The 12,932-nt window shown below is 42.1% G+C and overlaps 1 protein-coding gene across 1 annotated transcript in view; it reads right to left on the bottom strand.

Moving 5' to 3' along the window:
• SLC24A1 (solute carrier family 24 member 1) overlaps positions 1-4,660 on the bottom strand; it is a 29,692-nt gene extending 25,032 nt beyond the window's left edge. The window contains exon 1 of the mRNA XM_070377307.1: positions 2,658-4,660. Within this exon, the coding sequence (XP_070233408.1) occupies positions 2,658-4,529 (1,872 nt within the window). The 5' untranslated portion in view covers positions 4,530-4,660. The remainder of the gene's footprint in view (positions 1-2,657) is intronic.
• Between the last annotated feature and the right edge of the window lie 8,272 nt (positions 4,661-12,932).

Here is a 12,932-nt window from a genome sequence, read left to right as displayed (position 1 = left end):
CATACAAGGCATGCTCATTTTATGAGTTAAAGTTTCGTAGGTAAAGTAAGGCAATTTGCAGGGGTGAGTACACACTCTTGCATAAATCACAAAAATGAGTACCAACACAGAAAAGGGAGTAGGGAAAGGAATCCACACTGGTGGAGGGCCTGTGACATATGTACATCATCTCAACAACTTTTCAGTAAAACCCTGCAAGACAGGAGTTCTCTGGTAGCCTAGTGGTTAGGATTCTGGGCTTTCACTGCCATGACCCAGGTTCAGACCCTGGTTGGGGAACTGAGATCCTAATGTTGCTCGGCATGGCCAAAAAAGAACAGAAAAGAAAAACACAGATCAAAGATTGGATTTTCAGAGAATCCTTGAAGAATTCAAACAGAATGGCTTGCCTCAGTCTGTTAGTGAAGGGCAGGTTAATTTATCTCCCTCTAACATGATCACAGGTCTTGGGCAGCCAAACACATACATAATGATATAAGCAAAGGCAGTTACCCCTCTCTCTGGCTATAAGAAACCTGGGGTGAAACTGAAAATTCACATGTTTTCAAAAACCATTTCTAAATAGTTATAGCTTTTTAGTTATTTGAACTAATTTTTAGAAGGCAGCTGTTCGTGCCAGAAAGTCCTGAGTATAGGTTTTCAATTTTAAATAAATACAAATTTACTGTCAAGGACAGCCAGTATTTCAACCTGTTTTTTTTAAAATAATGCTGTTAATTAAAATTCATACTGGATCCGTTTTAATAAATAGATAAGAACAGTTGTAATTAGCACTGCTCTCACTGCTTGGCAAAGAGCTGCTACTAAAGACCTTGAACAGTCTTTTAAGTAAGTTACAAATTCTCTTTTGAAATCACAAGTATACTTTACTTGCTTGGCAAGCTTTCTCTAGTTCTGATAAAATGGAAAATTGAGAATTTGCAGAGTTTAAATGAAAACAGAATTACTGTGAAAGACTGGGAGGAAAGTCAGAGGCATTTTGAAAACTGCTGGTCTAACATACACCAAACCACAGATGCTTTCCCAGAAAAGAGTATCAGGTTTCACAGCCATCTTCAGCGAAGCCTGCCCTGACAGCTTTGTTAGGAGAGAGGCCCCTGTTTGTTTAAAAGAGGTAATGCTCTGAGTCTCCCTTTCTTTTTGAAGCCTCTGGCTTCTTAGAGCAGTCATCTGGGAAGATAGCACTGAATGGGAAGTTAGGATACCACGTTCCCATTCCAGTTTGGAAACTTTCCAGCTATCCAACCTTGGGCAGGATATTTCTCCTTTTGGGGCCACCACACAAATACGGTAATTGAAGGTCAGTTGATCAGACAGATAACCGCTGTGTTGGGCCTGCCAGAACTGAACTCACTTAGACACAGGACATTAACAATGAATGTTAGAGCTAAACAGAACATTTTCATGATTAGTTGGACTCTGTCATTTCCCCTAGAGACGGGAAGGGGTCTGTCCAAGGTCACATAGTTAGAGGGGGCCTTGGATTAGAACCCACATTTCCCAACTCAGTTCCATGCTCTGAACACTGCATGTTATCTCAGAAGTCCTAAAGGAATTACATTTCATTTCTTTTGTACCACGTAGCTCTGAGATGTATTGCTGAGTTTGGTCTCCATCCTGCCCACTCATCAAAATTGTGCTGGATTAAGCAGCTAAGTCCTTCTACTCTTTGCACGCAAAATTCTGCTCACACTACTGGCTTCTCTGAGATCTGAAACAGGCAGGCTATGAGCCAACCTTTGCCCAAACTCACCTTTAGGAGCATGAGAGAAATGAGGTCTGTGTTCCCTAGGGTCCTCTCACTTTTGAGTCTCAAGGAACAAAAAACTTTGGGATGGATGTTTAGAGATCACTTCCCCAGTTAAATCTCACTGTCCAGATTATTGACTCAAGCAATGAATTTAGCAAGAAGGTCCCTCACGGAGGCAGAGAAATTCTTGGAACAGAACTGTGGAGTCAGAAGAAAGCCCCAGAGTTGGAGCTCTCAATATCTGATCTCCAGTGAGCACTGAAACAGAGCTCTACACTCAAGGCTGGCCTGTCAGTGGATGAGAGGAGCTCCCACCTCCAATATTTTAAAAACCAAACAAAGCTCAAATAACCTCCTCCTTCTCAGATCCTAACCAAGCTAGCAGCCCCGCCCCCCCAGGTCTGGAATGTGAACAAACAGGATTAATTGAAAGTAAGGGTGCTAGATAAACCCTAAACACCACGCACATGGAAAAGATTATCATTTTTCCCTGCCTGATATCTCCCTGGACATTCCCCAAAGCCCAGCTCAAATGTCATTTCTGAAGACCCAATCCAACCAACCTGGGTTCATCCTGGCTCCACCACCTATTTTCTCTGTGACATTGAACAAGTGCTTTAACTTCATTAGGCCTCAGTTTCTTCCCCTGCCAATGGGGGATCATAATAATAACCATTTTATGGGATGACTAGGTGTTGACCCAAGGTCATTCTTGCAAAAGGCCCAGCATGGCAACTGGCAGAGAATAGGACTCTATAAATATTGAATGAATTGCAAGGGAACCAGAACACTCACTCATCTCTTGAGGTCTGATCCAGCTTTGTTCATTCTTCAGTCCCTGTCTTCCCCCCGACCCTGTTCTTTTGCCCAAAAGGAGCTAAACAAGCCTGAACCAACCTGTTCTTACCTTGCTGAAGTCCCCTAGGGCCATGACCTTGGCCACTGGCCTCTTGTTGAGCTGCTCTTTCACCCAGAGCTCGAGCTGTTGGTTCCACTTCATGGTGAACACATAGAAGGCATAAGCCAGCAGCAGGAGCACACTCTCCCACCACGCAATGAGGCTATCCAGGAAGAAGAGGATGAGCATCATTAGGTCAAAGATGTAGAAGGTGATGTCTCGGAACAAGGGCCACCAGGTGAGGTTGAGGATCTCCCGGGAGAAGAGGGCACAAGTGCCAATGACAAAGAGGATGTTGAACACCGCAGAGCCCACTATGGTGCCAATGCCCACGTTGCTATGGGAGATGAAGACGCCGATGAGGGAGGTGAAGAGCTCGGGGGCAGAGCCTCCAGCAGCCATGAATGTAGCGCCTGCCACATCCTCAGAGATCTGCAGCTTGTCTGTGATGACGCCCAGGGCAGGCACAAAGTACTCGTCACAAACGATGGCCAAGGCTACAAACACATACATCATGCCAAAGATGTGCAGGACCACCCAGCCCTGCCTCCGCTCCTCCACACTGAACAGGTCTCGGGGATACTCTGCCTTGGGGTGCAGGTCTGGCTGTCCTGAGGGACTAGGAATCCCTGGGATCACAGCTGTTGTCCAACTAGGGGAGGGGGCAGTGGGTGCAACTGGGGCTGGCTCCACCACCAGGCAGTGGCGGACCTGAATGGTCGGATTTGCCCTAACCCTGGGAGCTGCTGGGGTGCTGGGTGCTTTGGAAGGGTTTTTCAAAAGCCCCCTGAAGGTGGCTGAGGATATTCTGATGATCGGTGCACTGGTTCTGGACAAGGGATTCCTGACTTTCCAAGCATCAGTAGAAGCTTTGGTTTCTGTTGGGCTGCTGCGTGTCATGGTGCTTATTGTCACTTGCCCCTCAGAGACGGCCGCAGTGTGCTCCAGGACCATTCCTTGGGGTGTTGTCAGATTGTTTTTCTCCACCAACCCCTGGTGGTTGGTTGAGCTATTACTGTCCACTCTTCTGGGGGTAGTTAGGGTCTTCTTTTCTACCACATTTCTTGGAGAAGTCAAGGTGTCTGTTTCTAAGTCACTTAACAGGAAGGTTGGGGTGTTATCAGTTATTCCCTTGAGAGGAGTTGGGGTGGTTTTCTCCACTAGTCTCTTGGATGGGTTGGTCGCCAACATTTTCTTGGTTGCCATAATTTCTCTGTCTTTCACTGTTGTTCTGGGGGTGATGCCATGGCTCCTTGGCATTGTCATGAGTGTGGATGGGGCATAACTGTTTACCATTCTACCAAGTGGGGATGGGGAGTATTTCTCCTCCTTTCCCCTGGATTGAGTTGGGCGGGAGCTCTTTACTTCTCCCCTGGCTGTCAAGCGGGTATAACTATTTACCATTGGTCTGCTTTGAGTGTAGTGATTCAGTACTCCACTGGGTGTGGCTGAGGTGTCTTCCTTAACTTTTCCTGTGCCTGTTGGTGTTGGGCTGTAGTTATTGGGTATCGCTGGAGTGATGCTGGCAGTTCCTCTAGGTGTACTGGGGGTGTTCTTCCTGGCTATGCCAGGTGGTGTTCCATCTCTGCCTGCTGTGGCTTCCGGTGCCCATGCCTCAACCTCCATTTCAGAGCTAGATTTTGAAGTCTCACTGCTCACCATCATCATCTCCTTGTTGGAAAGGTCCCGGCTGGCTACTTTTACAGGGTGTTGGGAAGAGACTGCTGCCCACAGTGTGGGGAGGCCCTGAGGGCTCGTCAGGTACTGGTAGGTGGAACCTATGATCAACATTCCCAATAGGAAGAGGGGACGACTCCAATGAAGTCGCTTTGGCCAGAGTGACCGCCTCTCCTGTGCCCCCATCCTGATCAGTTTCCCCATGATGGCCAGTTATCCCTGGCTATAGAAGGCCTCTCATTTTGTCCACAGAAAAATGGGGGATGCTCTGGGATTCAGATTAGATATCAGAGAAGATTCCTCCATGAAGTCCAGCCAGGGGGTAACCACAAACCTAGAAAGAAAAAAAAAAGACAAGGTTATTTGCTCCTAAAAGGACAGCTGGGATCCACCAAACCCTCATCTGGAAGAGAGACTATTCACACAGGAGCCTTTGTTGTGAAAGTAATTGTTTCTGCTGGGAAGAAAAAAAAAAAAAACTATCCTCTGTTCCAGGAGACAATGCTTCCTCATGGGAAAAAGAGCATCTCGAGGTCCTCATGCTGTGTAGGCACGCCAGCAGCCCAGGTTCCTAAGCTGGGTCTACCCAGCCCTCCTTGGGATCCTTGCAAAAGGTCTGCCCACACTTTTCAGGTCCAGCCAGAGTTGCTGAGAGCTCAGTCATCTGTAGCTGGTGCCCCAGGCCACAGATCTTAATTTATCAAAGGCAAAAAGGAAGTAAGGAGATGTAATTTTAAGCTTTAGACAGAGAGAGACAGTAATGGAAAGCAGTTCCAGAGACATCGAGGCTCTATGTGTTTTTACTGGACTGACTTAAAATGATTCCACCATCATTCAGAGGGGACAAAGCCTAAAAGTCAATGTCATAAAGCTTCCCAGACAGCGTGGTGTCATGGGAGGAATACGGGGAATAGAGTCAAAGATTGGGTTCCCAGACCTGCTGCTTACTAGCTGCGTCACCCTGGACAGGCTGAACCTCAGCACCTCATCTGTAAAATGGGCATGCTAACATATACTTTGATTATGCAAATATTATCTCTGAAAGGACATCTGGAAAAGAGAAACTAAGGATCTGGGATGAGAGGGAGACTTACTTTTCAGTAAATTCTATTGTTTAGTCTGTTTAACCTTTTTATCATGTGTGTATTACAACTTTTTAAATTTAATTTCATAGAAATAATAATAGTAATAACAATACCTATAAAGGTAAATAGCAATAACAATACCTATGTCACGGGAATGTTGAGATAGCAAAAACACATAAGGTCTATGAAAAGCATTGTACAGAATCGATGCCCCATATGGGTTAATTTTATATAAGGACTCAGAAGGGAAGAATATTTAAGGCCCAGTCAAAGTAAATATTAAATCTCTAATCAATGTCCACAGATTATTACAAAACAATAACTAGAAATGATCAGTTTTGTATATGAAGTAATATATTCAAAATTAAATGAATAACACATAGAATCTCAGGTCATTAAAGGTGGAATGAATTACATTGTTTAATACAACTCCCCATTTGAGACATGAAGAAACTGAGGTCCAGAGAGATGTGACTTGCTCAGCATCACACAGCTAGTGAGCAACAGTGCAGATGAGCTTTCTAAGGAACCAGTCTTTCCGGACATACCACTCTAATTAGCAATGCAAATACAGCTGTCTTAAAAAGCAAAAGGAGAATTATGGAATAAATGAATTTCCTTCTTTGTCCTTGATTCCTATAATTGTCTTTCCACCATCTCCCTGTCCACCCTATCCTTTGCCATATATTCAACACTCTGAACCTGCTAAAGAAACTTTGGAGAGTATCTCTTTCTGATGTTATGTAACAGAGATGAGCTGGCACCCCAGCTGGTCCCTCCTACCTAATCACATCATTTACCTTCAAACCTGGACATCTGGGTATCTTCTCAGTTCTGGAAACTTGTCAGAATCAAGGTCTCAAAGAGTGGGTCTGAAGCTGTACAGCAGAAAACACCCCATTCTCCTGTCCCCTGACCCTATGGAATCCTAATTCAAGGCAGGGTCAGGTGTGAAGGGCGTCTCAGGGGAAGGATATCCAATCCCAGCTAATACCCGCTTCTAAGAAGCTTATCAGGGCATTGTACAAGTTCTCAGTCCCACTGCCTCTACCAGAGCCTGCGAGAGTAGACCTTCCACCAGAGACATAGGTGGGTTCTCTGTGGGCCCCTGCATTCAAGTGGGAAATGGTGGGAACGTCTCAAACTTATTTCTAAGCTCTGAGAATGAGCAGGTATCCACGGTTCCCATGCTTAGGGGAGAGACAGATTTGAAAAGACTTAGAAGGCACTCTGGGAACCAAGCGAAAATGTCTAAGGCTTAAAAGATCAGACGACCTCAGTTAGCACCAGGCTCTGTTTGCTACTGTGTGATTCTAAATGTAATTTAAATGTAAATACAGAGATAATAACACCTGTCCTACCTATCTGTAGGGTGGATGTGAGAATCAAAGTTAAAAATAAGGGGGTACCCACTCAATTTTGCTGTGAATCTAAAACTGCTTTAAGAAATAAAATCTATTTTTAAAAGTCAGGGAATGTGGAGGAAATACTTTATAAACTTTAAAGCATTTCACACATAAAAATATTTTATCAGGTCTAAGGGAAATTCTTGGAGGAGAGGGCACTGACACATCACCCCAGTGCAGGCTGGCACATGTTGTCGACTGAAAAAAAATGCACAACCTAAAGGTGGAAAATTGGTACTTCCCTGGAGGTCTGGTGGTTAAGAATCTGCCTGCCAATGCACGGAACACAGGTTCGATCCCTGGTCCTGGAAGATCCCACATGCCAAGGGGCAACTAAGCCTAAGCACCACAAACCACTGAGCCCATGTGCCTAGAGCTTGCACTTCTCAACAAGAGAAGCCACCGCAGTGAGAAGCCTGCGAGGTCTACCAGAGAGTAGACCCTGCTTGCTGCAACAAGAGAAAGCCTGCACACAGCAATGAACACCCAATACAGCCATAAAAAATAAATAAATAATTTTTAAGTGGAGAATTAGGTTTTATTTGGGGCATTACTGAGGACTTAAGCCCAGAATACAACCTCTGAGATAGCTCTGAGGGACTGTTCCAAAGAGCTATGGGAAATGCCAGAATAATACAGGAGCTTTTGCAAAACAAACAAACAAACAAACAAAAAAAACCAGGTAGTCAAAATCAAAAGATTACTGCCAGTTAAAGAAAAACAGACATCTCAAGTTGAGTTTACCAGTTTTCTATGTATGGAATAGTGCAAGAATCTGGGCTTAATGAAATTATTCCTATGATATGCACCTTACCTATGGTGGTGAGGGCAGCGGCAGAGGCCGATGGCTCGATGGCTATAACATACTTTGTTTACTGATATGGCAAGTGTTATTTTTTGCCCTTAGCACCTCCTCTAGGTCATAAATCTGACCAACATTTAGGAGGCATTTTATGACCAAGTTTGTCCCATGGCACTAGGCCTATAAGGTCAGTTCAGTCACTCAGTCATATCCAACTCTTTGCAACCCCATGGACTGCACCAAGCCAGGCTTCCCTGTCCATCACCAACTCCCAGAGCTTGCTGAAACTCATGTTCATCAAGTTGGTGATGCCATCCAACCATCTCATCCTCTGTCATCCCCTTCTCCTCCTGCTTTCAATCCTTCCCAGCATCAGGGTCTTTTCCAGTGAGTTGGCTCTTCACATCAAATGGCCAAAGTATTGGAGCTTCAGCTTCAGCATCAGTCCTTCCAGTGAATATTCAGGACTGATTTCCTTTAGGATTGACTGGTTTGATTTCCTTGCAGTCCAAGAGACTTTACAGCATCTTCTCCAACACCACAGTTCAAAAGCATCAATTCTTCGGATCAGGCAAAGATTCTGTTGATAGGTTAATGTGCTAATTTTGGATCAAGCCCTACTGATAATCTAAAATTCTCTGGATTACCCTTGTAGCCCAGTGGTTAGGACTTGGTGCTTTCACTGCCCAGGGCCTGGGTTCAGTCCCTGATCAGGGAACTAAGATACCACAAGCCACATGGCATGGCCAAAGTAAATAAATAAATAATTGTTTTTAAACATTCTCTGGATCGTCTATCTTACTAGTCTATTATGATCCAGGAAATATTTTCCCTTGCTGCTTCTCCTCATACCTCGAGCTGCACTATTACAATTATTCTGTGCAGAGTTATATATATGACCAGCTGCCTCATGACATTTCATAGTGGTCATGGTGATAATCGCTCAGTCATGTCCAACTTTTTACAACCCCATGGACTGTAGCCCGTCAGACTCCTCTGTTCATGGGATTTTCCAGGCAAGAATACTGCAGTGGCTTACCATTTCCTTCTCCAGAGGATCTTCCCAACCCAGGGATCAAACCCAGATCTCCTGCATTGCAGGCAGATTTGTAGTCTAAGCTACAGGGAAGTTCTTTAGTCACCACTAATTTTATTGGAGGCCTAGTTACATATTGGTTTATGTAAGAGACAACAATCTCAAAAAATAGATAGGATATAAAAATACAGCTAGGATGTTAATAAAATCATAATATAGCAGAGAGAAGCACAAGGAATAAATAATTTGAAAACAACAGGAGATAAAAAATTAAAATAATGAGTGGTAGAACTAGTTGTAATCTGGTTGTAATAAGCAATTAAGTCCATGGAGAGCCAGCTAGAGAAGCCAAATTCTGGAGGGATAAGGTAAAACGAAAAAGATAATGTTTTCTCTTTGTTTACAAAGGGATACTTTATCAACTCGTTATAGGTCACAGTGTAAGAAGAAAGGTTCTCTGGAAAAAAAGATTTAAAAGCCAGTATACTTCATGAAAAAGTTATAAAATTATAAATCATACTTATCAGTTGATTCAATCCCATGCAATTAATTCTTGTTCATCTGGATGAAGTCCCCAGGTTTTCCATTGGAGTTTTGTAATTTCTTACCCAGTTCAGTAATATAATCCAAAAGTCATCAGAAATTTATATTTGTCAAAAAGTCTTTTTTATGAATTTTCTTGGAAACCTTCCTTTTACAGCTGCATCAGAGTAAAACAATTGTCTACAAATGACAAAAGACTTAAAATGGCATGTTTAAAGATTGGATTACAACACAAGAAGAAACTTGGATATTTCTGCAGCATACAACATGTTAAGATAATAACTAGATATGACTGATACTACCAGGATATGTCAAACTTTTAGGAATTCCATATAAACTGAAATATCTATATTAATGACATTTACCCACACAATATAATCCAAGAACATTTATTTCCAATCACTTAACAATACTTCTCAAATAATTTAACACGCCAAATAAGCCCAATTAGTTTAATATTCCTCTCTTTGGGATGTTTCAGAGGCCCTCTGAAGCATCTCAAAGTTAGCTGGAAGTCAAAGGAACTTTATTTAGAATTTGACTACAGGAAGTTTGTCAAAATATCAAAAGGTCTTAAAAGCACTTGATCAAACAGGATCATAGGTCACTGTGAAACAATACTTACTTTCCACCCAAAGTGACAAGAAAAGATTTTTAAAACAAATACAGATTATTATGAAAACAAAAAACTTCATAATCTGTTGTCAAAAATAGCTCAACATTCCAGGAAACCTTTGCTCTCTTAACAGAGAGAAAACGAAACACTAATCCTGCACTAGCCCACTCTCAATAGCAAAATTTCTTACCTAATTAATTTAATCCAATCCCAGCCTAGCATGTACAAAACTTTTTTCTCAGGGCTTCCTTTTCAAAAACCTTCCACAACTTTTATATTAGTTTATCTTTTATTTTTCTTTTCCATTTAGAAATAATCAGCTTTAGCACAAAACCACTTTCCCCTTAACAAAATGCACTTCCATTCTCCATACCTTTTGCTAAAAATACACACCCTATTTTCCTTGAAGGAAATACTGAAACATTTCCATTATTATTTCTAGTAACTTTAATTACATATTACAATTTTAACCCTTAAGAACCTTGATCTTTAGGGAAAACAATCCCAAAGAAAGGCAATGCCAAAGAATGCTCAAAAAACAAAGATCATGGCATTCAGTCCCATCACTTCATGACAAATAGATGGGGAAACAATGGAAACAGTGAGAGACTATTTTGGAGGGCTCCAAAAACTGCAGATGGTGACTGCAGCCATGAAATTAAAAGACACTTGCTCCTTGGAAGAAAAGCTATGACCAACATAGACAGCATATTAAAAAGCAGAGACATTACTTTGCTGACAAAGGTCCATCTAGTCAAACCTATGGTTTTTACAGTAGTCATGTATGGATGTAAGAGTTGGACCATAAAGAAAGCTGAGTACCACAGAATTGGTGCTTTTGAACTGTGATATTGGGATAAGACTCTTGAGAGTCCCTTGGACTGCAAGATCAAACGAGTCAATCCTAAAGGAGATCAGTCCTGAATGTTCACTGGAAGGACTGATGCTGAAGCTAAAGCTCTAATACTTTGGCCACCTGATGTGAAGAACTGACTCAATGGAAAAGATCCTGAAGCTGGGAAAGACAGAAAGCAGGAGGAGAAGGGGAAGACAGAAGATGATATCATTGTATGACATCACTGACTCAATGGACGTGAGTTTGAGCAAGCTCTGGGAGTTGCGGATGGACAGGGAAGCCAGACATGCTGCAGTCCACGGATCACAAACAGTCAGACACCACTGAGCGACTGAACTGACTGAATTTAATATTGACTATTTCCTAAATTATGTGAACCTGAAATTTATTCTGGCCAGATTCCTTTTTATTTAGAAATATTTAATTTGTAAGTGCTTACTTTAAAGTCAATTAAATAGAACGCTCATAATTTTATTTTTATAATATTCTCCAGAGGTAGAGACATCTCTCATGTATAATGTACACACAGACATATAAACAGACAAAACCAGAGATCTCATAGCTTCACTTTTTCTTTTTTTCTTTTTTTTGGCTGTGTCACACGACTTGCAGGATCTTAGTTCCCAGACGTGGGATTGAACCCAGGCCCCCTGCAGAGGAAGCTCAGAGTCCTAACCATTTGACCTCCAGGAAATTCACCTCATAGCTTCACTTTAACAAATACAAATCAGGCACTACAATATAAACTTTCTAGTTTATAAATAACAGTTGGAATGAGTTAAATTTGCTCGCTTAAATGACTAAGGCTTTGCTATTTGTGGAACAGATTTTTAAGATTTGTATTTGTGCTCAACAAACTCTTAGAGAAGCTATAAATTAGATTTTGGGTAATGGAGTCTTTCCAGTGGTTTGAGTTTTAAAAAATCTTTTTCCTTTTGGTTTCAGATCCTACCTGATTGAGCTAATTAGGCTCCTCAGTCTTTGAGGCTGTATTTACATTTGTGCTTTGTAGAGATCTGCAAGGGAAAGACAGTTGCTTCTAATTCCCCCAAAGAAGTGGTCTGCCACCTAAGTGATATTAAAATATTAATTTGCCCAACTATATTCTCTTTAATTTCTTTCTATATATATATGTATATACTGTATATCAAGAAGATTTCCAACTAAACTGAAAATCAAAAGTGCTATGTTCTAGAACTTAGCTCAATTTATCATGCCTTCAAAAGTTTGTACAAGGCATTTAACAAAGGTCTTCTATCTGAGTGTACAGGTTAAACCCAGAGCAAAAAAACAAATCTCTATTATTATTTTTAATAGCCCCTGAATATCAACTCCCAGCTTCTACTTTATATAGTGCAAACTCAGGTAACCCTATTTGTTTCCTTTAGCATATTTAGTTAATATTGTCTGACAAGCAGATTTATATGCCCTATCTTATAATACCAGGCAGGGGAAGCATTCCCCAGTAAGATACAATGTCTACCCCACAACATAATTAGGCAAAAGAGATATAAGCATCTTCAGTTCAGTTCTGTTCAGTCACGTCTGACTCTTTGCGACCCCATGAATCGCACCATGCCAGGCCTCCCTGTCCATCACCAACTCCCAGAGTTCACTCAGACTCACGTCCATCGAGTCAGCGATGCCATCCAGCCATCTCATCCTCTGTCGTCCCCTTCTCCTCCTGCCCCCAATCCCTCCCAGCATCAGAGTCTTTTCCAATGAGTCAACTCTTCACATGAGGTGGCCAAAGTATTGGAGTTTCAGCTTTAGCATCATTCCTTCCAAAGAAATCCCAGAGCTGATCTCCTTCAGAATGGACTGGTTGGATCTCCTTGCAGTCCAAGGGACTCTCAAGAGTCTTCTCCAACACCACAGTTCAAAAGCATCAATTCTTCGGCACTCAGCCTTCTTCACAGTCCAACTCTCACATCCATACATGACCACAGGAAAAACCATAGCCTTGACTAGACGAACCTTTGTTGGCAAAGTAATGTCTCTGCTTTTGAATATGCTATCTAGGTTGGTCATAACTTTCCTTCCAAGGAGTAAGCGTCTTTTAATTTCATGGCTGCAGTCACCATCTGTAGTGATTTTGGAGCCCCCCAAAATAAAGTCTGACACTGTTTCCACTGTTTCCCCATCTATTTCCCATGAAGTGATGGGACCAGATGCCATGATCTTCATTTTCTGAATGTTGAGCTTTAAGCCAACTTTTTCACTCTCCACTTTTACTTTCATCAAGAGGCTTTTTAGTTCCTCT

Source organism: Bos mutus, chromosome 10 (genome assembly GCF_027580195.1).
Source record: "Bos mutus isolate GX-2022 chromosome 10, NWIPB_WYAK_1.1, whole genome shotgun sequence".
NCBI classification, from domain to species: domain Eukaryota; kingdom Metazoa; phylum Chordata; class Mammalia; order Artiodactyla; family Bovidae; genus Bos; species Bos mutus.
Note: the sequence above shows the minus strand (reverse complement) of the source record. Positions and strands in the feature narration are given on the sequence as shown.